Source organism: Erinaceus europaeus, chromosome 4 (genome assembly GCF_950295315.1).
Source record: "Erinaceus europaeus chromosome 4, mEriEur2.1, whole genome shotgun sequence".
In the NCBI taxonomy this organism is placed as follows: domain Eukaryota; kingdom Metazoa; phylum Chordata; class Mammalia; order Eulipotyphla; family Erinaceidae; genus Erinaceus; species Erinaceus europaeus.
In genome coordinates, this window is record NC_080165.1 from 98,951,942 (window position 1) to 98,976,249 (window position 24,308).

Sequence of the window (24,308 nt, forward strand, 5' to 3'; positions counted from 1 at the left end):
AAGTGAGAGATCCTATTTCTGATACACCATGCCTGTGGGTGAGCTAGTCTATCAGTATTCCCAGTTTCCCTCGACAAGTTAACACAGTCTGATGCAAAGTTAGAAGGTCTGGACTAAGAAGGCTCTGTATCCTAAAGTGCTTTTCTTCTCTGTAGAAGAGCGCTAAATTCTAGTATTCAAAAAATTCCCCTTTCTCTTTGTATAATGCTCTTAAAAAAAAAAGTCTAAAATCAGGATTTCACCAGAGTTTTATTTTTTTTTCTTTCCCTTCCTTCCTTCCTTTCTTTCTTTCCTTCTTTCTTTCTCTTTCTTTCTTTCTTTTTTTTCTGTTGCATTTGTAGCCCAGCATCAAGTTCAAGACAACACACCCCTCTACCTGTGAGGGTCTCCTTAGCCAACCCAAGGTCTCCCAAAGTATTTCTCAGCCTTATTCAAATTGCTTCTCCTGGGTAAAGAATGTAGGAGGTCTGCCTCTAGCTACCAGCCCCCTACCCTTTGGTATTTCACTTCCTGGACGCTCTTATCCCAGACACAAAAGGGGTGAGGGGTGTGTGTGTGTGTGTGTGTGTGATGTCCCAGGTCTCTTGGGGTGGGGGGTGGGGAGTGAGGAAATAAAAACAAAAAAACCCTGGCCACCCAGAACAGAGCTTCCCTACCTGCAGATTAGAGTGTTCCTGTCAAAGGAAGGCAATGGCTGGCCTCAGGGAACTACGCTGGCCTAACTGAGGTCCAGGAAGGCAAGTTGTCCACTTTTCTAATTTAATTTTCTTCAGTATTATTATTGTTGTTGTTATTACTATCATTATTGGGAACATAACTGATGTCACACTGTGCTTTAGGGAGTGCAACAAGATGACTTAGGTCAGATATGTACACTGTGAACAGATCCCCATGCTAAGTCTATTTGCCATCTAGCACTTCCCATTCCCTGGAAGAAAAAAATCATGTTGCACTGTATTCCTTTTTTTTTTAAATAAATTTCTTAATATTATTTATTTTCCCTTTTGTTGCCCTTGTTGTTTTGTAGTTGTAGTTATTGTTGTTGATGTTGTCGTTGTTGGATAGGGCAGAGAGAAATCGAGAGAGGAGGGGGAGACATCTGCAGACCTGCTTCAACGCCTAATAAGCGGGCTTAAACCGGGGGGGGGGGGGGGGGGGGGCCTCAAACCTGGATCCTTAAGCCAGCCCTTGTGCTTTGTGCCTGCCACGTGCACTTAACCCGCTGCGCTACCGCCCGACTCCCATTGCACTGTATTTCTATGGAGGCAGAGGCTATGCTTAAAACAAAGTACATCTATATAGTCTATCCTAGAGGCTCTCAAGACTACTCTTTTCTCTCTCCAGAAGGATGGTCAGCGAACACAAAAAGTGACACAGAATTTCACCACTGGCCTCTGGACAGAGCCCCAAGTTGGTATCTTTGCATTATGAACACAAGTCAGTGTGCAAGAGTAGATCAGGCAGTTCTAGTTGGAACGGAGCCCTAGCAAGGGAGCTTGCGAGAGCTGAAAGACAGCATAACGGTTCTACAAAATGATTTTCATGCCTGCGGTTCTGAGGTCCCAGGTTCAATCCTCAGCACCACTATAAAACAAAGCTGAGCAGTGCTCTGGTAGAAATAAATGGGTAGTTAATAATACATCAGGGGTCAGTATGACTGATAACTAGGGCGGGTGCTTGCGTGGGGAGGTTCAAGTCTGGCTACCACCCTACTGAGGAGAGCTTCAGTGCTCTTTTGGTGTCTTTTCCCTTTCTCTTGCTGTCTCTCTCTGAAAAAAGGCAGCCTGGAGTGGTGAAGCCCCAGCAATTATGCCAACCACACCAAAGGTTACAACAACAATAAACAGCACAACCAACTTTCATGCCTGGGGCACCAGAGGTCCCAGATTCAGTCCTGGACACCACCATAAGCCAGAGCTGAGCGGTGCTCTGGTCCTTCTTTAAGATAATAATAATAATAATATAAATAGGAGAGAAGAAAAATAAAGTGCAACTCATAGATTTCTTGAATGTTGAATTTGGGGATGGAGAGGAAAACTAGAAGCTGTTGTCTTGTCCATAAAGGTTAGTACTGAAAACTATAAAATTTGTTCCCTTTGCAAGCATTTTGCCAAAAGGCTGACTAAGCAGGGCTGGAATATGGATAAAGGGTTTGATAGGGAGGGGGGCTGGAGTGGGGGAGCTAATTGGAAAAAGCGCTGGGGTAGGGGACTACACATGGGACTAGGGGTGGGGAGGAAGTCATAGAGATCCCAAAAGAAGTAGTCACCTTGCTTAGGCAAGTCCATTTATAGGATTATGTTTTCCTTTGGAATGTCCTCTTTCCTTTCTCTGAGTTGCCTTAAAGTCAAAGTCTATTATATATTTTTTAAACAACAAATTTTAATCGATTTAAGAATGATTAACAAGATTGTAAGATAACAGGAATACAATTCCATACAATTGCCCACCACCACAGTTATGTGTTCCATCCCTTTCATTGAAAGCTTCCCTATTCTTTTCCTTTTGTTTTATATAATTTTAATTTATAAGATAGAAATATTGACAAGCCCGTAGAGGGGTACATTTCCACACAATTCCCACCATCAGAACTCCCTATCCTATCCATCTCCACCACCACCACCCCACCCCGACCCCCGGAAAACACTCCTTTATCCCTCTGGGAGTATGGACCCAGGATCATTATGGGGTGTAGAAGGTGGAAGGTCTGGCTTCTGTAATTGCTTCCCCGCTGAACATAGGCATTGACAGGTTGATCCATACTCCCAGCCTGTCTCTCTCTTTCCGTAATGGGGCAGGGCTCTGGAGAGGTTGGGTTCCAGGACACATTGGTGAGATCGTCTGCCTAGGGAAGTCAGGATGGCATCATGGTAGCATCTGGAACTTGTTTCCATTCACATTCAATTGCCACATCCAGGGAGAGAGACCAGTCAGCTCGTGCTACAGCCCTGAAATCAGTCTTTACACTTTGCTGCCCCATTTTGTGCATCATGATGTCCTTACACTACATTTGGAGAAGCACAAAACAAATTAACTGCGGTGGGGGGGGGGGGGGCGGGGACGGGGACAGTCAGCCTGCTTCCAAACAACACAGTGAGCAGCAAGCCAGGATTAAAAACCCCACTTTCTGATTCCCGTACTTGCTCTAAACCTCTTCAGGAAGAACACAACCCTTCACTATTTACACCAAACCCTCATTAGTGCACAGCCTGTTGTCGTTTTATTATATATAGGAAACACTGACAAAACCATAGGATAAGAGGGGTACAATTCCACACAATTCCCACCACCAGAACTCCGTATCCCATTCCCTCCCCTGATAGCTTCCTTATTCTTTATCCCTCTGGGAGTAAGGACCCAGGATCATTATGGGGTGCAGAAGGTGGAAGGTCTGGCTTCTGTAATTGCTTCCCTGTTGAACATGGGCCTTGTCAGCTGATCCATACTCCCAGCCTGTCTCTCTTTCCCTAGAGAATTCTATTTATTGCAGGGCTTCACTGCTCTACACTTTTTCTAAGAGAGAGATAAGAGGGAGAGAGGAAAGACCCCACCGCCCCAAAGCTTCCCCCAGTGTAGTGGAGGTCAGGCTGGGTGGGACCCGAGTTACATACATAGTAGAGCAGTGCACTGTCAGGGTGGGCTATGCAGAGGGCCCAAATGGTGTTACTTTGCATCTGTCTATTGCAGTGATGACCCCGGGGTGAAAAAAGAGGGCGGTGGGTGTTTGTGTTCTAGCACGCTGTTTACTGGATTAAGATAAAAAGCTGGAGAGCAAAGGAGATATCTGACTTGAAGGTCCAGGCGCTGACTGAGTTTCTGCTAACAGCTGTTTCTGGATCATGACCCAGACCAGGTATTAGGGGGATCACGAGCAATTAGCACATTGCCTCCTCCGATTCTTTCAGAAACCCAGAGAAGCTCCTCACTTACAGGCGAGGAAATCCAGTCATACAAGAGGCCGACCCCAGAGTGAAGGAAGACCTTCACTTACTCAAGAAGGCATCCCAGGGAACAGACTTTGTGTTTTGCAAGCCTGAGACCCCCCAAGGTCAACCCCTCATCCCTAATAGGACCAGACCTGCTCAGGTCTCTCTCTTCTTAAACCCACAAAGTACATCAGTTTTCCCCCCACAATCTGCATGGTAATGGTACACATGTAATTAACAGGGTGACAAACTGCCTTCCTTCTTTTCTCCAGCTTTCATTAAAGTACAAGACAAATGTTGTGGAAAAAAGACTTGCCCTTCTGCAATCTAACACAAGAAGGATCTTAAATGACACTTAAGAGCAAGGCCTATTTTTAACTAACTGCTGCCTAAGCACCATACAATGGCGTGTTTCATTGTGACCTGAGGGTGTATCCTTAGGGGAAAATGGAGCTGGTGGACATTTCCGCCATTAACTAGCCAAGCTTTTGAGGCCCTGAGGCCTACCATTGCTTGCCTTTAGATGGGAAGTTTCCATCCCCCTAAGTCTGTGGAATTGGAGGTGCATCTCTGATTTTTTTTTTTCTTTTAAAGGTATATAACAAGGCAAATTTGGAATTTCCTTGTAGTTAGTTCCTGAGTTCGGAGACTCCAGTCTCCGAGTTCCCCACCCAGTTTGGGTTACTCAGCAGGTCTTTTTGCATTTACAAAGACCTGGGTGAGACTGGCAGACAGGATTAATTGAGAATTCAAATGGGTGGGGGTGGGGGGGGCGAGGCGTGAGCTATGGGGAGGGGGCAGGGGGAGGTGTAAGGATGGGTGAGCCTTCCTTATAAATCTAGAGATTCTAAAAATCTTTGTCTTTTGCTCCAAGAGCCTGATTTCCTTAAGTTGCTGCTGATTCACAGGACTATGTGTCTCTCTTATTTCTGACTCTCCCTCTCCATCTTCCTCTGGATTCCTCCACCAGACACGAAGCCTGGGCTCTCTCACGGTCTAGCTTTTTTGGTTTTCTTGCCTCTTCCTCAGCTCAGCATGAGTGTGGATAACGCTTGTCCTCGAATCCCGCCTTGCCCCGAATCATGCAGTTCTGGGGGCTCATCACCAAAACCTGAAATTCACAGCTCTGAGGAGAAGCAAGCATTTGTGCATGAGTCTTCTGAGGCAGCCCACCTGGAGACTGGTAAGAAAAAAGAAATTAAAAATTAAAAAAAAAAAAAAAACACTTACTTCTGTAGCTGGGGATGTGTGGGGTGTTGGATGAGTGGGAGAACAAACGCTGGACTTGAGTCAGGCATGAGGCCACAGGTTCAGTGCCTGACTCTTATTTTTCTCTATCTTATTAAATAAATAGAGCAAGCAGTCAGGGGAGGTGGCTCAGGGTAGAATGCAGTAATTGCATTCCTGAGGCCCCCGGTTCAACCCCTCATTTTGTATAAGCTGGAGCTGTGCTGTGGTCTCATGAAATAAATTGGTAAATCTTTAAAAATAAAGTCTTAAGTTTCAAAAAGGGAGGGGGAGGGGGGAGTTCAAGGTCATTCATCCCTCTAGAGCACTTATAGCCCATTAATATAAGCACTAATCCCCTTTTTTTTTTTTAAATGAATCATTTTAAAAATTATCTTTATTGGGTAGGAACAGTCAGAAATTAAGAGGGAAGGGGGAGATAGAGGAATAGTGACAGACACCTAGAACACTGTTTCACCACTTGCAAAGCTTTTCCTCTGCAAGTGGGGACTGGAGGCTTGAACCACTGAACTCAGGTCCTTATGCATTGTCACATGTGCGCTCAACCAGGTGCACCACCACCCAGCTCCTAATGAATTATTTTTAAAGTTGTATTTATTACTGAATAGAGAGCGAAAACTTGGGAGGGAAGGAGGAGGTAGAGAGGTAGGTAGTAGAGATAAGACAATTATAGCATTGCTGCTTCACCAATCATGAAGCTTTTCCCATGCAGGTGGGGACCGGGGGCTTGAGCCCAGCTCTTTGCACATTATAAAGTATGCTTAACCAGGTGCACCACCAGTTGTGCCCCCCACGCCCCCCACTAATCCTCTCCACACCTCTTGGTGCTAATGGGTTGGCATATGCCCTGATTGCCACCTGTCTGGGACTTGGATGTTGGGAATTGAGTGAGAGAGGGATGTATGGCACTCAGCACTTCTGCTGTGAGTGTACTTGCCCAAGCACTGCAGAAAAGAATGAGAGCTGAACAGGGAACATAAATGGTGACACTAAAGGGCATTGTTAGGCCAGAAGATATAGCATCATAGTTTGGGAAGAGGGGGCAGACCTCACCTGTTGTTCTGTCCTGTATACAGGAGTAGCTATAATAACATGGTTAAGTGTGTGAATCTCTCCAAAAAGACTCCCATGCTTTAAGTTCTGAGATGTCACTTCATTGCCCAACATCACCCACCATAAGCCAGAGATGAGCAGTGCTGGGGGGTGGTGAAGGCCCCCCCCCAAAAAAAAAAAAAGCTCACTTGGCTAGTGTCATGCTTTGCTATGTGCATGGTCCAAGGTCAAGTCCTGTTCCCCACCACTGTGGTTTCTTTCATGCTTGGCAATGGTGCACCTTGTTGAATACATGGTAACATGCACAAGGACCCCCTGTTCAATCCCCTAGTCCCCACTTTCAGGGTGGAAGCTTCACCCTGGTGATACAGTGCTACAGGTATCCCATCTCTCTCTGCTTCTCTCTTTTCTATTTTTTTAGATAGAACAGAGAATTTGAGAGAGGAGAGGTAGATAGAGGGAGAAAGACACCTGCAGACCTGCTTCACCACTCGTGAAGTCTCTCCTACAGGTGGGGAGCCCAGGCTCGAAGAACATGGGCCCTTTCTCTGTCTCTAAATAAGTACTTACAGAAATAATTTTGTGTATCTCCCCCTGCTAAAATGATCTTTATACTGAACTAGCAAGTGGCTCTACTGTGTTTTATTACTGGGCAGCGTCAAAATTTGTGAACCAGTAAAAATACCCATAGATTTGACCTTTTGGCAGTCAAAACAGTGGCTAAGTTCAAATTTGAGAGCCAGTTGGACTTAACGGTCTGGGGGCACAGCATGCGGTTATGCAAAAAGACCTCCATAGCTGAGGATCCAAGACTCCAGGTTCTATCCATTATAGGTCAGATTTAAGCAGTGGTCTTTGTCACTAAAAGTAAATTTAAAAAAGAAAGCCAGTGGACCAGGTGGTGGGGCACATGGTTAAGTACATACATTGCAGTGAGCAAGGACATAGGTTCAGGCCCCTGGTTCCTACCTGCAGGGGGAAAACTTTGCAAGTGGTAAAGCAGGGCTGCAGGTGCCTCTCTATTTCTTTCTTTCTCTCTCCCTCCCCACCCCTCAATTTCTGCCTGTCCTATCCAATTAAAAAGAAAAGAAAGTAAAAGAAAAGAAAAAAGGCCTCTAGGAGCAGGAGACTCTTAGTGCTGGCTCTGAGCCCCAACAATAACCCTGGAGGCAATAAATTAAAAAATTAATTTTTTAAAAATATTTGTTTATTCCCTTTTGTTGCCCTTGTTGCTTTTATTGTTGTAGTTATTATTGTTGTTGCTGTTACTGTCATTGTTGTTGGATAGGATAGAGAGAAATGGAAAGAGGGGAAGCCAGAGGGGGAGAGAAAGATAAGACAGCTGCAGACCTGCTTCATGGCTTGTGAAGGGACTCCACTGCAGGTGGGGAGCCAGGGGCTCCAACCAGGGTCCTAACTCTGGTCCTTGTGCTTTGTGTCACGTGCCCTTAACCCGCTGCGCTACCAGCCAACTCCCTTTTTTTTTTTTTTTTTTTTTTTAACCAGAGCACTGCTCAGCTCTGGTTTATAGTGGAGCAGGGGATTGAACCTGGGACTTTGGAGCCTCAGGCATGAGAGTCTTTTTGCATAACTGTTATGCTATCTACCCCCGCCCACATTTTTTTTTAAAGGAAGCCAATTTGTCTTATAAATTCATGTTCTAGTGCTTAGGCTTCTAAGTGTCAGGGATGTGAGAGATACTGTAATATTGGTATCATTTGTTGAAAACTGTCCAGTTCTGAAACCCTTGTGATTATAATAGTACTGTGTTGCAAATTTGAAAATTTCTGGGAGAATAAAGCCTGGGTTCTTATCACCAGAAAATGTTTCTTTTTTTTTTTTTTAAGATTTTATTTATTTATTAATGAGAAAGATAGGAAAGAGAAAGAACCAGGTATCACTCTGGTACGTGTGCTGCCGGGAATTGAACTCAGGACCTCATGCTTGAGAGTCCAATGCCTTAGTCAATGCACCACCTCCCAGACCACACCAGAAAATGTTTCTAACTGGTGATGAATTTTAGATATTTCCTCCTTACAAAAGACTTCATGTTTCAGACAGAAAGAGAGCAACCCAGGGTGGAGCTGAGGGAGATTCTGGACTTAACATGAGGTCCCAAGTTTGAATCCTCGCACGTGGCATGTTCCAGAGTGATAGCATGGCTCTCTATTGTAAAGTAAATTAAACAGTTATTTAAAAGAGAGGAGAAAAGATTACAGCATTAGAGCTTCTCCTAGTGTAGTGCTATCCTGGACCTATCCTGGTGAATTATCTTGCTAGGCCCTACTGGTGGCTATTACTCCCTAGACTTACTGTGAATATTTTGCAATACGTGTGAGAATAGCAATTCATGTGTTTGAGATGAATATTATGCATCATGGTATAAAATCACTGCCTAGAAGCTATTCACATTATGAGAATTGTAAACATTCAATGGATAACCTCTCATATACTTTTTTTTAATCATTGTGCCCTAAATGAATACTTTTTTCTTTTAAATATTTTGCTTTAATGAGAGACCACAGCACTGTTTGCCTAAATTTTGTGCCCTTTTATAATTTATAAATATTTTCATTTTTTAAAATATTTATTCCCTTTTGTTGCCCTAGTTGTTTATTTTCATTTTATTTACTTATTTATTAAATAGATACAGATAAATTGAGAAAGGAGGGGGGGAGATAGATAGTGAAAGAGAGGGGCCAGGTGGTACACCTGGTTAAGTGCTCACATTACAATGCACAAGGACCCAGGTTCAAGCCTCTGGTCCCTACCTGCAGGGCAGGAAAGCTTCTGGAGTGGTGAAGCAGGGCTGCAGGTGTCTATCACTCCTCCTCCCCTTACTTCCTCTTTATTTCTGGCTGTCTCTAGCCAATAAATAAAGATAATTTTAAAAAAGAGTGAAAGAGACAGAGAAATCTACAGCCCTACTGCACCACTCATGAAGCTTTCCCCCTGCAGGTGGTTTGAACCTGGGTCCTTATGCACTGTAAATGTGTGTGTGCTTAACCAGGTGTGCCAGCCCCTGGCCTCTGCACTATGCTTTTGCAACTTAAAATGTTGCAAATGAAATACTGGATTGTAAAAATACTTTGGGTATTAGCAAAGGGGGGCATACTTTTAGGCTGGACAATGGTGGACCCAATTAAGCACACAAGATACCATGCCCCAAGTCCTCAGCCCCCCATCTGCAGGGGGCAATTTATCAAGCCGTGGAGCAAAACTATCTCCCTTTCTTATCCTCCCCTCTCACTTTCTCTATCCTATCAAATTTTTTAAATGGCTGCACTGAGCTCCAGTGACAACCCTATTGGCAATTTAAAAGAGGTGTGGGAAGGCTACACTCTTAGCAAATCAAGTGTAAGTTGGTATAGATGCTTCCCCCCTCCCAGGTTTATTTTATTACAGGAAAGCACTATTCAGCCATGTACAGTGTGGAGAATTAAAGATAGGGTTTCATGTCTGTACTCACCTATCTCCCCAAGAGGGAGAAAGCTATTTTTTTAGTTTTTTTTTTAATTAACTAATTTATTTCCTTTTGTTGCCCTTGTTGTTTTATTGTTGTTATTGCATAGGACAGAGAGAAATGGAGAGAGGAGGGGAAGACAGGAGAAAAGATAGACACACCTGTAGGCCTGCTTCATCGCCTGTGAAGCTACTCCCGGCAGGTGGGGAGCCGGGGGCTTGAACCAGGATCCTTACGCCAGTCCTTGCCGCTTAACCCGCTGTGCTAACTCCCGACCTTCTCTTTTTTGATTTTTAAAACCTGTCCTTTTGGGGAGTCAGGCAGTAGCGCAGCGGCTTAAGCAAATGTGGTGCAAAGCTCAAGGACCGGGGTAAGGATCCCGGTTCGAGCCTCCAGGTCCCCACCTGCAGGGGAGTCGCTTCACATACGGTGAAGCAGGTCTGAAGATGTCTATGTTTCTCCCCCCCTCTTTGTCTTCCCCTCCTCTCTTCATTTCTCTCTGTCCTATCAAACAATGACAACAACAACAATAAAAAAACAAGGGCAATAAAAGTAAAAATTAAAAAAAAAAAAAAAAAGAAGAAGAAGAAAAAACCTGTCCTTTGGTTCAAGTGGCTACTGAAGCCTGGTCTGTATAGGAAAGTCAGTTTGTGCCAAATCCTGTGGTAGGTCCCTCATTTCATACCTTGTCTTAGTAAAGGAATTCCCTGGGGTGAGGGCTAGATAATTTTGGAGATGATGATTTCACAGGGCTCACAAAAAGTCCGGGTGGCAAGAAGCCTACTACAATTCATAATTCTTGCTAGTCCTGTGCATCCAGAAATTGATTCTGCAGTTTAAGAAATTATATAGGTGGAGGGCGAGGTGTTCCCCATCATAAAATAAACCTGGGTTCTTGCACACGTTATGTGCAAGGACCTGGGTTCAAGTTTATAGTCCACCCCCGCTCCATCTGCAAGAGGAAGTTTCACAACTGGTGAAGCAGTGCTGCAGGCGCCTCTTTCTCATCTTTTTATTTACTGTTGGATAGAGACAGAAATTGAGAGGTGATGGGAGGACATAGAGGGAAAGACAGACACCCTGTAGACTTGCTTCACCACTCCTAAAGCTTTCCTCATGCAGGTAGGGACCAGGGACTTGAACCTGGGTCCTTGTGCACTGTAATGTGTGCACTTTACCAGGTGTGCCACCTCCTGACCCTCTCTAATTCCCCCTATTTCCCCTTTCTGTCACTAGTAAGTGAATTAAATTAAAAAAACAAGTTAATGTAGAAGGGGCTAAAGAGATAGCATAATGACTACAAAAGATTTTAATGCTTGAGGCTCTCCTAATACCAAATAAGATCCCCAGAACCACTTTAAACCTGAATTGAACAGTGCTGGGGTAGGGTAGGGGAATTATATAGGTTAAGGTCACATAGGTGGAAGTCAAGTGATCCTTCTGACCTTTAGGAACAATCTGAGTAAAAACTGTCAGGGTGTTGCTTTGGATTTGTAGGAAAAAGCAGTTTGAGACAAAGGTTTGCGTTCCCATCTATTAGAGATATCCTTTATGAAGCAGTGATGGCAAGTACACTTTTTTGGACAACATCCCTTAAGAATTTTGTTACTGGGAGTTGGGCTGTAGCACAGCAGGTTAAGCGCAGGTGGCGCAAAGCACAAGGACCGGCATTAAGATCCCGGTTCGAACCCCGGCTCCCCACCCGCAGGGGAGTAACTTCACAGGCGGTGAAGCAGGTCTATCTTTCTCTCCTCCTCTCTGTCTTCCCCTCCTCTCTCCATTTCTCTCTGTCCTATCCAACAACTACGACTACAACAATAAAACAACAAGGGCAACAAAAGGGAATAAATAAATAAAATATTAAAAAAAAAAAAAGAAAAAGAATTATGTTACTGGGAGTCACCCGGTAGCTCAGCGGGTTAAGCGCATGTGGCGCAAAGTGCAAGGACCAGCGTAAGTATCCTGGTTCCAGCCCATGGTTCCCCACCTGCAGGGGAAGTCACTTCACAGGTAGTGAAGCAGGTCTGCAGGTGTCTGTCTTGCTCTCCCCCTCTGTCTTCCCCTCCTCTCTCCATTTCTCTCTGTCCTATCTAACAACGACGACATCAATAACAACAATAATTACAATAACAATAAGAATACAAGGGCAACAAAAGGGGGAAGAACTGATTTAAGAAAATAAATAAAATTTTTAAAAGTTCTTTAAAAATTAAAAAATATGTTACTGGTGTATTGCATCAAAGTAAAGGATTCTGGGGTGGGGGGGGCTTCAGGTCCTGGAACATGATGGCAGAGGAGGATCAAGTAGGGGTTGAATTTTCATGTGGAAAACTGGTAAATGCATGCATGTACAAACTATTGTATTTTACTATCAAATGTAAACCATTAATCCCCCAATAAAGAAAAAGAAAAAAAGAATTATGTTGCTACTAAGTAGTGCTGAGGTAGTGAGGACTTTTAAAATGTTCTGAGTGGGGGCCAGGTGATGGTACGTCTGGTTAAGTGTGCGTCTGGTTAAGTGTATACACTACAGTGTGCAAGGACCCGGGTTCAATCCCCTGGTCCCCACCTGCAGAGTGGTGAAGCAGGGCTGCAGGTGTCTGTCTCTTTCCCTCTCTAGCTTCCCCTCCCCTCTCAATTTCTCTGTCCTATCCAATATAATTTTTTTAAATATTTTATTTATTTATGAGAAAGATAGGAGAGAGAAAGAACCAGACATCACTCTGGCACATGTGCTGCCGGGACCTCATGCTTGAGAGTTAAGAGTTTTATCACTGCGCCACCTCCCGGACCACAAAATTTTTTTTTAAATATTTATTTATTCCCTTTTGTTGCCCTTGTTGTTTTATTGTTGTAGTTATTGATGTCATCATTGTTGGATAGGATATCTAACATGAGGACCAGTTTTAGTCACTGGTATTCGATGTACCAGAGTGATGCTCAGTAAATAATTCTTTTAAAATATTTATTTTATTTGATAGGACAGAAAGAAATTGAGAGAGGAAAGGGAGAGACACTTGCTCTCTCACTTGTGAAGTTTTCCCCCTGTAAGTGAGGACTGAGAAGTTGAGCCTGAGTCCTTGAGTATGACAATCTGTATGCTCAACCAGGTGCACCACCAGTTGGTCCCAGTAAATTATTTATTTATTCATTTTTGCCTCCAGGGTTATTGCTGGGGTTTCGTGCCTACACTACAAATCCACTGCTCCCGGAGGCCATTTTTCCCATTTTGTTACCTTTTTTTTTATTGTTGCCATTGCTGTTGTTGCTGGATAGGACAGACAGAAATCCAGAGAGGGAGAGAAAGATAGACACCTGCAGACTTGTTTCAACGTCTGTGAGGAGACCCCCCCCCTCTTGCAGGTGGGGAGCCGGGGCCTCGAACTGGGATCCTTATGCTGGTCCTAGCGCTTCACGCCACGTGCGCTTACACTTATCCGCTTATCCGGCTGCGCTACCACTACCTTCACAGGTCCTGTCCCCACCCCTGCAGGAAATAATTAACAAAAGCTATGAAAAGAATGCATTTGTCAGTACAATGTGTAGAGGTCCCAGCTCCAATCCCCAGCATCACCATCAACCAGAGCTGAGCAGTGCTCTGGACTCTTTTTCTGCAGTGCTCTGGACTGTGTGTGTGTGTGTGTGTGTGTGTGTGTGTGTGTGTGTGTGTGTGTGTGTGTGTGTGTGTGTGTGTTTCTTATTGAAATAAGTAAATAAAATATATTTTTTAAGTATGTGTATTTGAAACCTACTAGAGAAAAGCCATTTTCTTCTAAATAGCCTCTCCTCTCCCTTCCTATATGGACCTGCCAGCTCATGAAAGTCCGGATTCCTCCACCAGCCCCAAAGCGAAAATGCTCCCCTCTGAAGAGAAGAGTACAACCATGGAGCCGGAGCTTCCGGTTCCGCCTCCGGTTAAGAAGCAGAAGAGCAGGACTGTGTTCTCGCAGTCCCAGCTCTGTGTGCTCAATGATCGATTCCAGAAACAGAAATACCTGAGCCTCCAACAGATGCAAGAACTTTCCACCACTCTGAACCTTAGCTACAAACAGGTAAGGGTATTCTGCTGTTGCAATAAGAAATAAAATGAAATAAATAAATAGGGGCCAAATTGTTGACACACCTGATTGCACCTTACAGTGCATAAGGACCCAGATTCAAGCCCCCTTCCCTGCCTACGGGGGTAGCTTCACAAGTGGTGAAGCAGGAATGCATCTGTCTCTCCCTCTTCTCAGTTTCTCTGTCTCTACCTAATGAATATCTAAATTTCTTTTAATTGGACAGGACAGAGAAATCGAAAGGGATGGGGCAGCTAGAGAGGAAGAGAGACACCTGCTCCATCACTTGTGAAACAACCCCCTGGCAGGTGGGGAGACAAGGGCCTGGAATCGGGATTCTTGCGCGGGTCCTTGCACATCATACTATATGCGCTTAACCCGGTGTGTCACTACCAGGCCCAATACTAATTTAAAAAAATGAAATAATAATGGGTTAAGACAGCATGATGGTTATGAAAAAAAGACTCATGCCTGAGGTCCTAGGTTCAATCTCCAGCACCACTATAAGCCAGAGCTGAGTGTTGCTCTGATCAGTCTTCAGATCTCTTTCTCTTATCTTTGTTTCAGTATTTTATTAAAAAATAATGGAGGTCTGGGGGCCAGGAGATGGTGTACCTGGTTGAACTCACTTGTTACAACAATGTGCAAGGACCCAGTCCTCACCTGCAAGGGAGAAAGTCTCACAAGCAGTGCTGCAGGTGTCTCTCTATCTCTCCCTCCCCTATTGATTTATCTATCTCTAGCCTATAAACAAGTGAAATACTAAAAGCTAAGAGATTCTATAGGGGAAGTCGGGCGGTAGCGCAGCGAGTTAAGTGCACGGAGTGCAAAGCACAAGAACCTATATAAGGATCCCTATTCCGAGCCCCCAACTTGGCTCCCCACCTGCAGGGAAGTCACTTCACAAGCGGTGAAGTAGGTCTACAGGTGTCTATCTTTCTCTCCCCCTTTCTGTCTTCCCCTCCTCTCTCCATTTCTTTATGTCTTATCCAACAACAACGACATCAATAACAACAAAAATAACTACAACAACAATAAATTTAAAAACAAGGGCAACAAAGGACAAAACAAAAAAATATAAAAAAGTTTTTTAAGGGAGTCGGGCTGTAGCGCAGCGGGTTAAGCGCAGGTGGCGCAAAGCACAAGGACAGGCATAAGGATCCCAGTTCGAACCCCAGCTCCCCACCTGCAGGGGAGTCGCTTCACAGGCGGTGAAGCAGGTCTGCAGGTGTCTATCTTTCTCTCCTCTCTGTCTTCCCCTCCTCTCTCCATTTCTCTCTGTCCTATCCAACAACGACAACAACAATAATAACTACAACAATAAAACAACAAGGGCAACAAAAGGGAATAAATAAAATAAATTAAAAAAAAATTTTTTTTTAAGTTTTTTAAAAGAATTATTTAAAAAAAGATTCTGCAGGTCCTGTTGTTCTTCTTGAGCACTAGATAGTTGCGCAGATAAGTGCTAATGCTATTCTTTCATCCATACAACATCTGCATTACTAGTATTTTCTGTTTTCCTACTACCTTTGTCCTGCAGGTTAAGACCTGGTTCCAGAACCAGAGGATGAAATCTAAAAGGTGGCTAAAAAATAGCAGTATCACTCAGGTAAGAGGAACCATGTATTTATTTATTTGCTTGTTTATTTATTTTTGTCACCAAGGTTATCACAGTGAATCTACCACCAGTCATTTTTTCCCCCTATTTTATTTGACAGGAAAGATAAATTTAGAGAGATGGGGGGGGGGAGAGAGAGAGAGAAAGACACCTGCAGACCTGCTTCACCACTGAGAAGCGTCCCCTTAGCAGGGGGGTGGGTGAGGGCTCAAACCCAGGTACTTGCATGGAGTACTATGTTCACTTAACCTGATGTAACACCACCCAGCCACGAGAAACCATTTATTTACTTAATTATTTGTCTCTGCTTTTTCCTTTTGTGGACATTTCCATCTTATCCATTGTGGAGTCACCCAATTCCAACCACAGACATAATCTGATTTTTTTTTCTCCTTGTGCCTTTTCCGTGAATGCACCCTTCTCTTTCAGAAGGTTTCTGGACCTCTGGAATACCCCAGCTTCTACCCCTACCCCCACCCCCAGGGATGCCTGGTCAACACTCCAGAAAACCTTCCAATGTGGAATATCCCCAACTGGAACAACCCACCTTGGACCAACCAGCCCTGGAACCCAAGTCAGAACTGGTACAGTCACGCCTGGAATAACCAGACTTGGGACAACCAGCTCTGGCCAGACCCAGCATACACCTGTGGAGAGGAATCCCCCCCACTTCTGACACAATTCCAACAGCATTTTTCTCCCAGTGACTTCGACACCATTTGGGACCCTTCCGGGGAGAGCTACAGTTACACACAGCAGACTGGTTACTTTAATACGGAACAAGCCATGGACTTCTTCCTGAATTGTCCTCCAAACACACTGTCTCAAGATGTGTGAAGAGTAGTCTAGTCAGTCTGGGCTTGGGCAATGGCTCTGTTAATGCTGGGATTTTTCTTCCTTCACTTTTATATCTCTGCTTTGGTAACTTTCTCAAAATGCCCATTATGTCAATTGAAGGTGGAGGGGGCACAGTGGGTGGTTGTAGTTTTGGTAGCCAGGGCTGCTTTGAACATGTTAGACATTGTCTCTCTTCAAAAAAACACTAGATAGAACATGGGTTTTTAATATCTTTTGGGATGTAGATTTCCAGGGCAGAGAGTAAAAACAGAGGTGTAATGAAGGATTAGTCACATTTTCTGGTACTGAGAGGCTTTGCTTGTTAAAATCCTCAGTTGTTTAAGGGTGTGATGGGTTAAATTCTTTTGAGTGAGTCTCATTTTGATCACTTCTGTCCCTTTGGCTTTGTTCTAGAACTATTCATTATGCTGACATTTCTAGATGTTTTGTAATTTTGCTGCTTCATAACAAAACTATCTTGGCTGGTATTGTTTTAAGTACAAATAAAGAAAACCTTCATTTTGCCTTTAAATCATCTCTACCCTGATTGTATTCAATGGCTCAGTGAGTGAAAATCAGACTAGCTTGCTCCTACTCATGAAGAAGTGCTGCTCACTGCTCTGCTTTCCTCCTTCCATGGACAGTTCTGGTTTTTTGAAATAGCAGAGATGGAGAAAGTAAGCAGAGTAAGTAGATTTCCTAGTTTATTTTTCTCCTTGGTCCCTCCAGCTTCCCATCTGATTTATTTTTGTATAAGGACAGTGGAATTAAGAGGAAAGAGGGACAAGAGAGACACCTACAGCACTTCTTCACTGCTTGTGAAGCTTACCTTCTGCAGGTGGGGACCAGAATCTTGAACCTGGGTCCTCAAGCATTGTAATGTGAAAACTCTACCCGGTGTGCCACCACTCAGCCTCTTTGCTCTACAAAATCATCTGCTACAATTGTCTGGGCATCTGACAAAAAGAATTGGGGGAGGAACTGATTTTTACCAAGGCTAAGCACAACACAGCATTTTTCTAATCCTCAAGTGTTTTGAATTGTATGTCACTGTTGTGGCCTGAGTGGGTCATAGACACAACTTGGAAAAACAAAAGTAGTGTATGAAGTCCCCTCCTTAAAGGTATTATGTAACATTTACAAAATTCTTAGCTTCACCTAAATACACATAAATGAATTGACCACAGATTTGAAGGAATACAAAGTGTAGTAAACCTAGAAACTGTCTTGGGAGGGCGGGATAGATAATTGTTCTGAAAGACTTTAATGTGTGAGGCTCTCCAGTTCCAGGTTCAATCCCCAGTACCACCGTAAACCAGAGATAAGCAATACTCTGATCTCTTTCTTTGTATATCTGCAGCTCTTTCATTAAAAACTAGCAGATTTTCTAACGGGGGGAGGGGGTGGTTTGGTATGATCATTAGAGAATATAGAGGACCAGTGAAATGGCTCACTTCCATAGTGCCCTGCTTTGCAGTGTGCAAGACCCAGGTTTAAGCCCAACCCCCAATCAATCTAGTACTGTGGTCTTTTTTCTCTCTGCCCCTCTAGATTCTTTTTGTTATTATTATTTTTTTTTATTTTTATTTTTTTACCAGAGCACTGCTCAGCTCTCACTTGTGCGGGGGATTGAATCTGGGATCTTGGAGCCTTAGGCATGAGAGTCACTTTACATAACCATTTTGCTATCTACCCCTGCCCATGCCTCTAGATTCTCTAGAAAGAATTTAGGAAGTTCCAAATTTGGTTCTCAGTTACTGGACTATGCCATGTAGCAGTGGTTTTTTTTTTTTTTTTTTTTTTTTTTTATACTTCTGATTGTTCCTTGTCTTTGTTTTGGTTAAATTAAAAGGCAGAATAAGCAAGGAAGAACTAAATTTTAAGGAAGATTGATAGAGTGACAATGAGAAGACACAAGTGCATGTCCCACAGCACCTGTACTACCTATGGCACAAGTTGGCCAGTGACAGGCAGGCAAGAACTCTGGGAAGACCAGGAATGAGGTAGCCAGGGCACAGGGCCACCAGCCAGCAGTGTGCAGTACAACCATTTTGGAGTACCTCACAGGGGTGGGAGGGGCCATCATTCCATACATCCAAAAGTTGAATCCAGAAGCAATACCAAAAGGAAATGGGCAGACTGCTCTCAGAACTCTGCCCCAAGATATGGTTGGGGGTGGGCAGGAATGGGTGTCTATGACAAACACTTTTTTTTTTTTTTAATGTTTTTGGGCTTTCATGCAAAGTCCCAGGTTTTTTTTTTTCTTTTTTTGAAAGATTTTATTTACTCTTATTCATGAGAAAGGAGAGAGAGAGGAAGAGCTAGACATCCCTCTGGTACATGTGGAGCTGGGAATTGAACTCAGGACCTCATGCTTGAGAGTCCACTGCTTTATCCACTATGCCATGCCACCTTCTGGACCATGACAAACACACTTTTTGCCTTGTTATGATTCTACTTGAGCAAGATACAGGCTTAGTTAAATTAGCTCCCTAATCCAGGGCATTTATGCCTTGGAGTTATTTCTTTTTTTCTTCATTGGATAGAAACTAATCAAGTGGGCAAAGGGGGGATAAAGAGGAAGAGAGACAACACCCACAGCACTTCCTTAATGCTCTCAAAGCTTCCCTTTGAAGGTAGGACCTGGAACCTTGAATGTTGTATTCAATAACGTGTACTCAGCCAGGTGTGCCACAGCCCACTTCCTTTTCCTTGGAGTCTTGACAGAAACTGCTGATTCTGAAGTAGTGAGCTTTGACTAAGTTAAGTCCTTTCATAAAATGGTTTGCATTTTCATTGTGATGCAGAAGTTGAGGGGTTTTTTTTTTGTTAGTTTGTTTTCTTTCTTTTAAACATTTATTTTCCCTTTTGTTGCCCTTGTTTTTTATTGTAGTTATTTGTGTTGTTATTATTGATGTCATCATTGTTGGGTAGGACAGAAATGGAGAGAGGAGGGGGAGACAGAGGGGGAAAGAAAGACACCAGCAGACCTTCACAGCCTGTGAAGCAACACCCCTGCAAGTGGGGATCTGGGGGCTCGAACCCGGCTCCTTACGCTGTCCTTGGTCCTTGCGCTTGGCGCCTGGTGCGCTTAACCCGCTGCACTATCGCCTGGCTCCCGTTTTTGTTGTTTTCTTTCTTTTGCCAGAGTACTGCTCTACTCTTTTTTTTTTAATTATTTATTTTCCCTTTTATTGCCCTTGTTTCATTGTTGTAGTTATAGTTACTGTTTTTGATGTCATCATTGTTGGATAGGACAGAGAAATGGAGAGAGGAGGGGAAGACAGAGGGAGAGACAGATACCTACAGACCTGCTTCACTGCCTGTGAAGGGACTCCCCTACAGGTGGGGTGGGGAGCTGGGATTCTTTTTTTTTTTTCCTTTTGTTGCCCTTGTTATTTTTATTGTTGTAGTTATTATTGTCGTCGTTGTTAAATAGGACAGAGAGAAATGAAGAGAGGGGGAGAGAAAGATAAGACATCTGCAGACTTGCTTCACCGCCTGTGAAGCAACTCCCCTGCAGGTGGGGAGCTGGGGGATTGAACCAGGACCCTTACACCCATCTTTGCACTTCGCACCACATGGGCTTAACCCACTATGCCACCGCCAGACCCCCTCCCTCTACTCTGTTTTATGGTGGTGAGCTCAGAACTTCAGGCATGAACTACATTTACGTGACCATTATGCTATGTTCTTAGGCTACAGAAACTACAAATACAACTTTGGTTTTGTGCAGACATTAGGTCCATTGGGGTGTGCTAACTGAATAAAGATTACATTCCACCCACCTCCCAAAAAAGCAACAGCACCCTCTGGGTACTTACAACTTGCCAGAGAGAGGAGCCAAAGTAGTGGCACACCTGGCAGAGTACACATGTTACCATGTGCTAGGACCCGGTGACATAGCTCCCTTGGGAAGGAGTCTATTGTCGTGAGGAGTTCCATCCCTCACAGCACTTGGAGGGGAGTTGCCCTAAAGCATTACAGTCCCCAGAGATGGGGGGTGCTACTGAAGATGTGAAGAAACCCTGATTTCTGAAATTTTTGTTTTTAGCAATCAGTCAATACCAATTGCCTAGTGTTTTTATCCTTTTGCAAAGTGTCAGTCTGCAGTCAAAGGAAAGCAGGCATGTGATGCTGACCTCCAGGATGCCAGAGTCCTGGATTCAAAGCTCAAGGTCTGGAAGGAATGGAGTCTTGCTTAGTGAATTTCAAGGACCCCGTTTATTTGAAGGACAAACTGAATTCTTGTCTGACTAATCCTGCTATTCAGAAAACCTGGTTCCTGCTGAGAAAAAACAGGCCCTTGCCAGCGAGGAACAAGGGCCAGCCGACGGCTGCCAGACAGGCAGGAAAGAGGGTCCGGGCCGCAGGGCAATCCAGCCTGCCTGCTGGGGCCAGGTGAGCCTGGCCTGCAGCGGGAGGGAAGGAGAATTTGTTAAATAAAGAAAACTGGGCCAGACAAAAGCCTCTACCACCGGAACTTGGATGGCCAAGGGTAACAAAAATGTAGGCATTTGAATAGGTTCCTCCCAGCCAGAGAGGAATGATACCCAATTGAAAAGAAAAAAAAAGTTCCCTGTTTGTGGGTGGTTGCAGAAAAGTCTGGAGGACAATGTCCTTGGGAATTTTGAGAAGTTAAGCACTGGGGAATTTATTTCTTTAAAGATATTTACTTATTTATTTTCCCTTTTGTTATCCTTATTGTTTTATTGTTGTAGTTATTATTGTTTTTTATGTAATTGTTGGATAGGACAGATAAATGGAGAGAGGAGGGGAAGACAGAGAGGGAGAGAGAAACATAGACACCTGCAGACCTGCTTCACTGCCTGTGAAACGACTCCCCTGCAGGTGGGGAGCTGGGGGCTTGAACTGGGATCCTTTGTGCCACGTGTGCTTAACCTGCTGCGCTACCACTCGACTCCCAGCACTGAGGAATTTAACCTGGTTATCTTGTTGCTTCCCAGAGCAAGTTAATAAAGATGCTAGAATCTTTGGGCCAGGTGGTGGCACACCTCACTGAGCGCATGTTATAATGTGCAATGTGTTCTAGGTTCCAGTCCCCACCTGTAGGGGAAGTACATGGCAATTGGTGAAGCAATGTTGCAGGTGTCTCTCTCCCTATCACCCCTTCTCTCTCAATTTCTGGTTGTCTGTATCCAATAAATAAAGATCTTTTTCTAAAAAAAATAAATCTTATAATATACTAAAATCTTTAAGTCAATTAAACAAAACCGGGGCCGGGGGGGGGGGTACAGAATGGTGAGTCAGATGTCAATAACAATCAGAGATGGGAGAATAAGGTTTGTTTGGCCTGTCTCTGATGAGAGGAAGGTTACAGGGGTGCAGGATAAAAGTCAAGGCTGAGAACTTGAGACTGAATGAGAGCTAGTAACCAGCAGAAGGAATGTATCTGGACATTGTCATACAGGTCTGCTGTCAAGACACGAAGTAAGTACTTCTGGTCCTATCCGGAATCTTTTTTTTTAAGTTTTTTTTTATTTATTAATTCATGAGAAATGATAGGAGAGAGAGAAAGAACCAGATATCACTCTGGTACATGTGCTGCCGGGGATTAAACTCAGGACTTCATGCTTGAGAGTCCAGTGCCTTATCCACTGTGCCACCTCCCAGACCACCCTATCCGGAGTCTTATTTGTCACCGCGTGGGCAGAAAACAAGTGGAGGCCAGTGAATGGTCAAGAGTTTTGGAGAATGTCCATGGTGCATATGGTTATTTGGTGTTGGGCTAAGTGAGAAAATTAGGTCCCTTTTTCCATCCATCTCTGTGCTATGTGTATGTGCTCTACTTACACCTGTAATATCTTAGATGTGTATGGAAGGGGCCACTGGGAGATAGCTCACTGGGTAAAGTACACACCATGCATGAAGATCCAGGGTTAAGCCCCTGGCCACTACATGGGGCACCATGCAAAAGGGAAGCATCACAGGGAGAGGAGTGGTGCTACAGTGTGTGTGTGTCCATCTGAAAAAAATAATGGAGTTTGGAATCACACAGGTACAAAGTTCCAGAAAGGCAAGAAGGCAAAATAATAATGATACTATCAAATGTCTTGCCAGTTATTGCTTCATTTACAGTTAGTGTGCTTTATTGTGTTAAATAAATTTCATTGGTTTCCAATTTTGTTCACAAACTGAACAGTCAGACAAGACAATAAGTACAAAGATTGGAAAAGGTTTTTTTTTTTTGAGGAAGCATAATTTTTTCTTCTAATTTTAATTTATTTACTTATAAAAGGGAATCACTGACAAGACCATAGAATAAGAGGGGTACAATTCCCACCACCAGAGCTCCATATCCCATCCCCTCCCCTGATAGGTTTCCTATTCTTTAACCCCCCTGGGAGTATGAACACAGGGTCATTATGGAGTACAGAAGGTGGAAGGTCTGGCTTCTGTAATTGCTTCCTCGCCGAACATGGGCGTTGTCAGGCCAATCCATGCTCCCAGCCTGTCTCTTTCCCCAGTGGGGCAGGGCTCTGAGGAAGCAGAGCTCTAGGACACATTGGTGGGGTCATCTCCCCAGGGAAGTCTGGTTGGTATCATGGTAGCACCTGAAACCTGGTGGCTGAAAAAAGAGTTGACATATAAAGCCATACAAATTGTTGATTAATCATGAACCTAAACTGGAATATTGCAGATGAAGATTTGGGTCTCTGTTCTGGAAATAGCTAGTAGGTCTATTTTAGGTATATCCCAAAGGGTCCATGACTTTATTAGTTTTTGCCTGAGCCTGACATCTGATATGCAGGTGGACCCAAGCTATTGTCTGGGGAGATCATGTCAAGGCTGGAAAAAGAGCTAGAAAGCTGGATCACAGAAGAGAGTAGCTCCCAAATATGGGAAAAGTGTTTAAATATTGTTGACTGTAAACCCCATCGATTTGATCAGGGGCCCATATTCAGTACAGGAGCCTATGTAACCTCTGCATCCCTGTAGGTCTGAACTTGCATTCTTTGGTATGAGTAAGAACATTCCAAGTTGCACCAATTTCAGGACCCACCTTCAGGTGGGAGATAGAGTATTTTGTGTAGCCTCCCTTTGGAGGATGAACATTCCCTACCACTGTTGATCCACATTAAGGTCAAGGTCCCATGGGAAAGTTCTTTTAATTTTTTTTTAAAGTTAATTTCTATTTTATGTATTCATTTATGGGATAGAGATAGAAATTGAAGGTGAAAAGGGAAGAGGAGAGACCCCTGCTGCACAGCTTCATCACTTTTTTTTTTAATATTTATTTATTCCCATTTGGTGCCCTTGCTGTTTTATTGTTGTAGTTATTATTGTTGTTGTCGTTGTTATATAGGACAGAGAGAAATGGAGAGAGGAGGGGAAGACAGAGAGGGGGAGAGAAAGACAGACACCTGCAGACCTGCAGGTGGGGAGCTGAGGGCTGGAACCCGGATCCTTAAGCAGGTCCTTGTGCTTTGCACCACTTGCACTTAACCCACTGCACTACTTCCCGACTCCCCTTTTTTATTATTATTTTTAAATATTAATTTATTTATTTTCCCTTTTGTTGCCCTTGTTGTATAACATTGTTGTGGTTATTGGTGCAGTTGTTGGTGGATAGGACAGAGAGAAATGGAGAGAGGAGGGGAAGACAGAGAGGGGGAGAGAAACATAGACACCTGCAGACCTGCTTCACCACCTGTGAAGTGACTCCCAGGCAGGTGGGGAGCCCGGGCTCAGACTGGTCCTTGCGCTTTGGGCCAAGTGCGCTTACCCCGCTGTGCCACCGCCCGACTCCCTTTTAGTTATTTTCAGCCAGAACATTGCTCAGCTCTGGTCTATGGTGGTGCAAGGGACTGAAAGAAAAACTGCTCTTAAAATTTTTTTTTTCCACAGCCCAGACGGCGACAGAGTGATTATAATACTGAACTTGTACAGCCAGAGCAATACTCTGGTTCTCTTTCTCCCTCCTCTCTCATTACTAAATAGCTCCTCCCTCTTTTAAAATTATTTTTATTTTATTATTTAATTTCTTTATTGGGGGATTAATGTTTTGTAGTTGACAGTAAATACAATAGTTTGTACATGCATAACATTTCTCAGTTTTCCACATAACAATACAATTCCCACTA

General features: G+C 43.8%; 1 protein-coding gene across 1 annotated transcript; it reads left to right on the plus strand.

The window, feature by feature from the left end:
- Positions 1-4,961: 4,961 nt before the first annotated feature.
- Positions 4,962-16,203, plus strand: NANOG (Nanog homeobox). The gene is made up of 4 exons (XM_007537535.1): positions 4,962-5,109; positions 13,471-13,742; positions 15,289-15,357; positions 15,799-16,203. Exons 1-4 carry the CDS (start codon positions 4,962-4,964, stop codon positions 16,201-16,203), a joined length of 894 nt encoding a protein of 297 aa, XP_007537597.1.
- Positions 16,204-24,308: the final 8,105 nt, after the last annotated feature.

Excerpts from the sequence above, each read along its gene's own strand:
- NANOG (XM_007537535.1), top strand. The coding sequence starts at position 4,962 with ATGAGTGTGGATAACGCTTGTCCTCGAATCCCGCCTTGCCCCGAATCA. Across the intron at positions 5,110-13,470 it reads GGCAGCCCACCTGGAGACTG|CCTCTCCTCTCCCTTCCTAT; the intron begins GTAAGAAAAAAG and ends TCTTCTAAATAG. Across the intron at positions 15,358-15,798 it reads AAAATAGCAGTATCACTCAG|GTTTCTGGACCTCTGGAATA; the intron begins GTAAGAGGAACC and ends CTCTTTCAGAAG.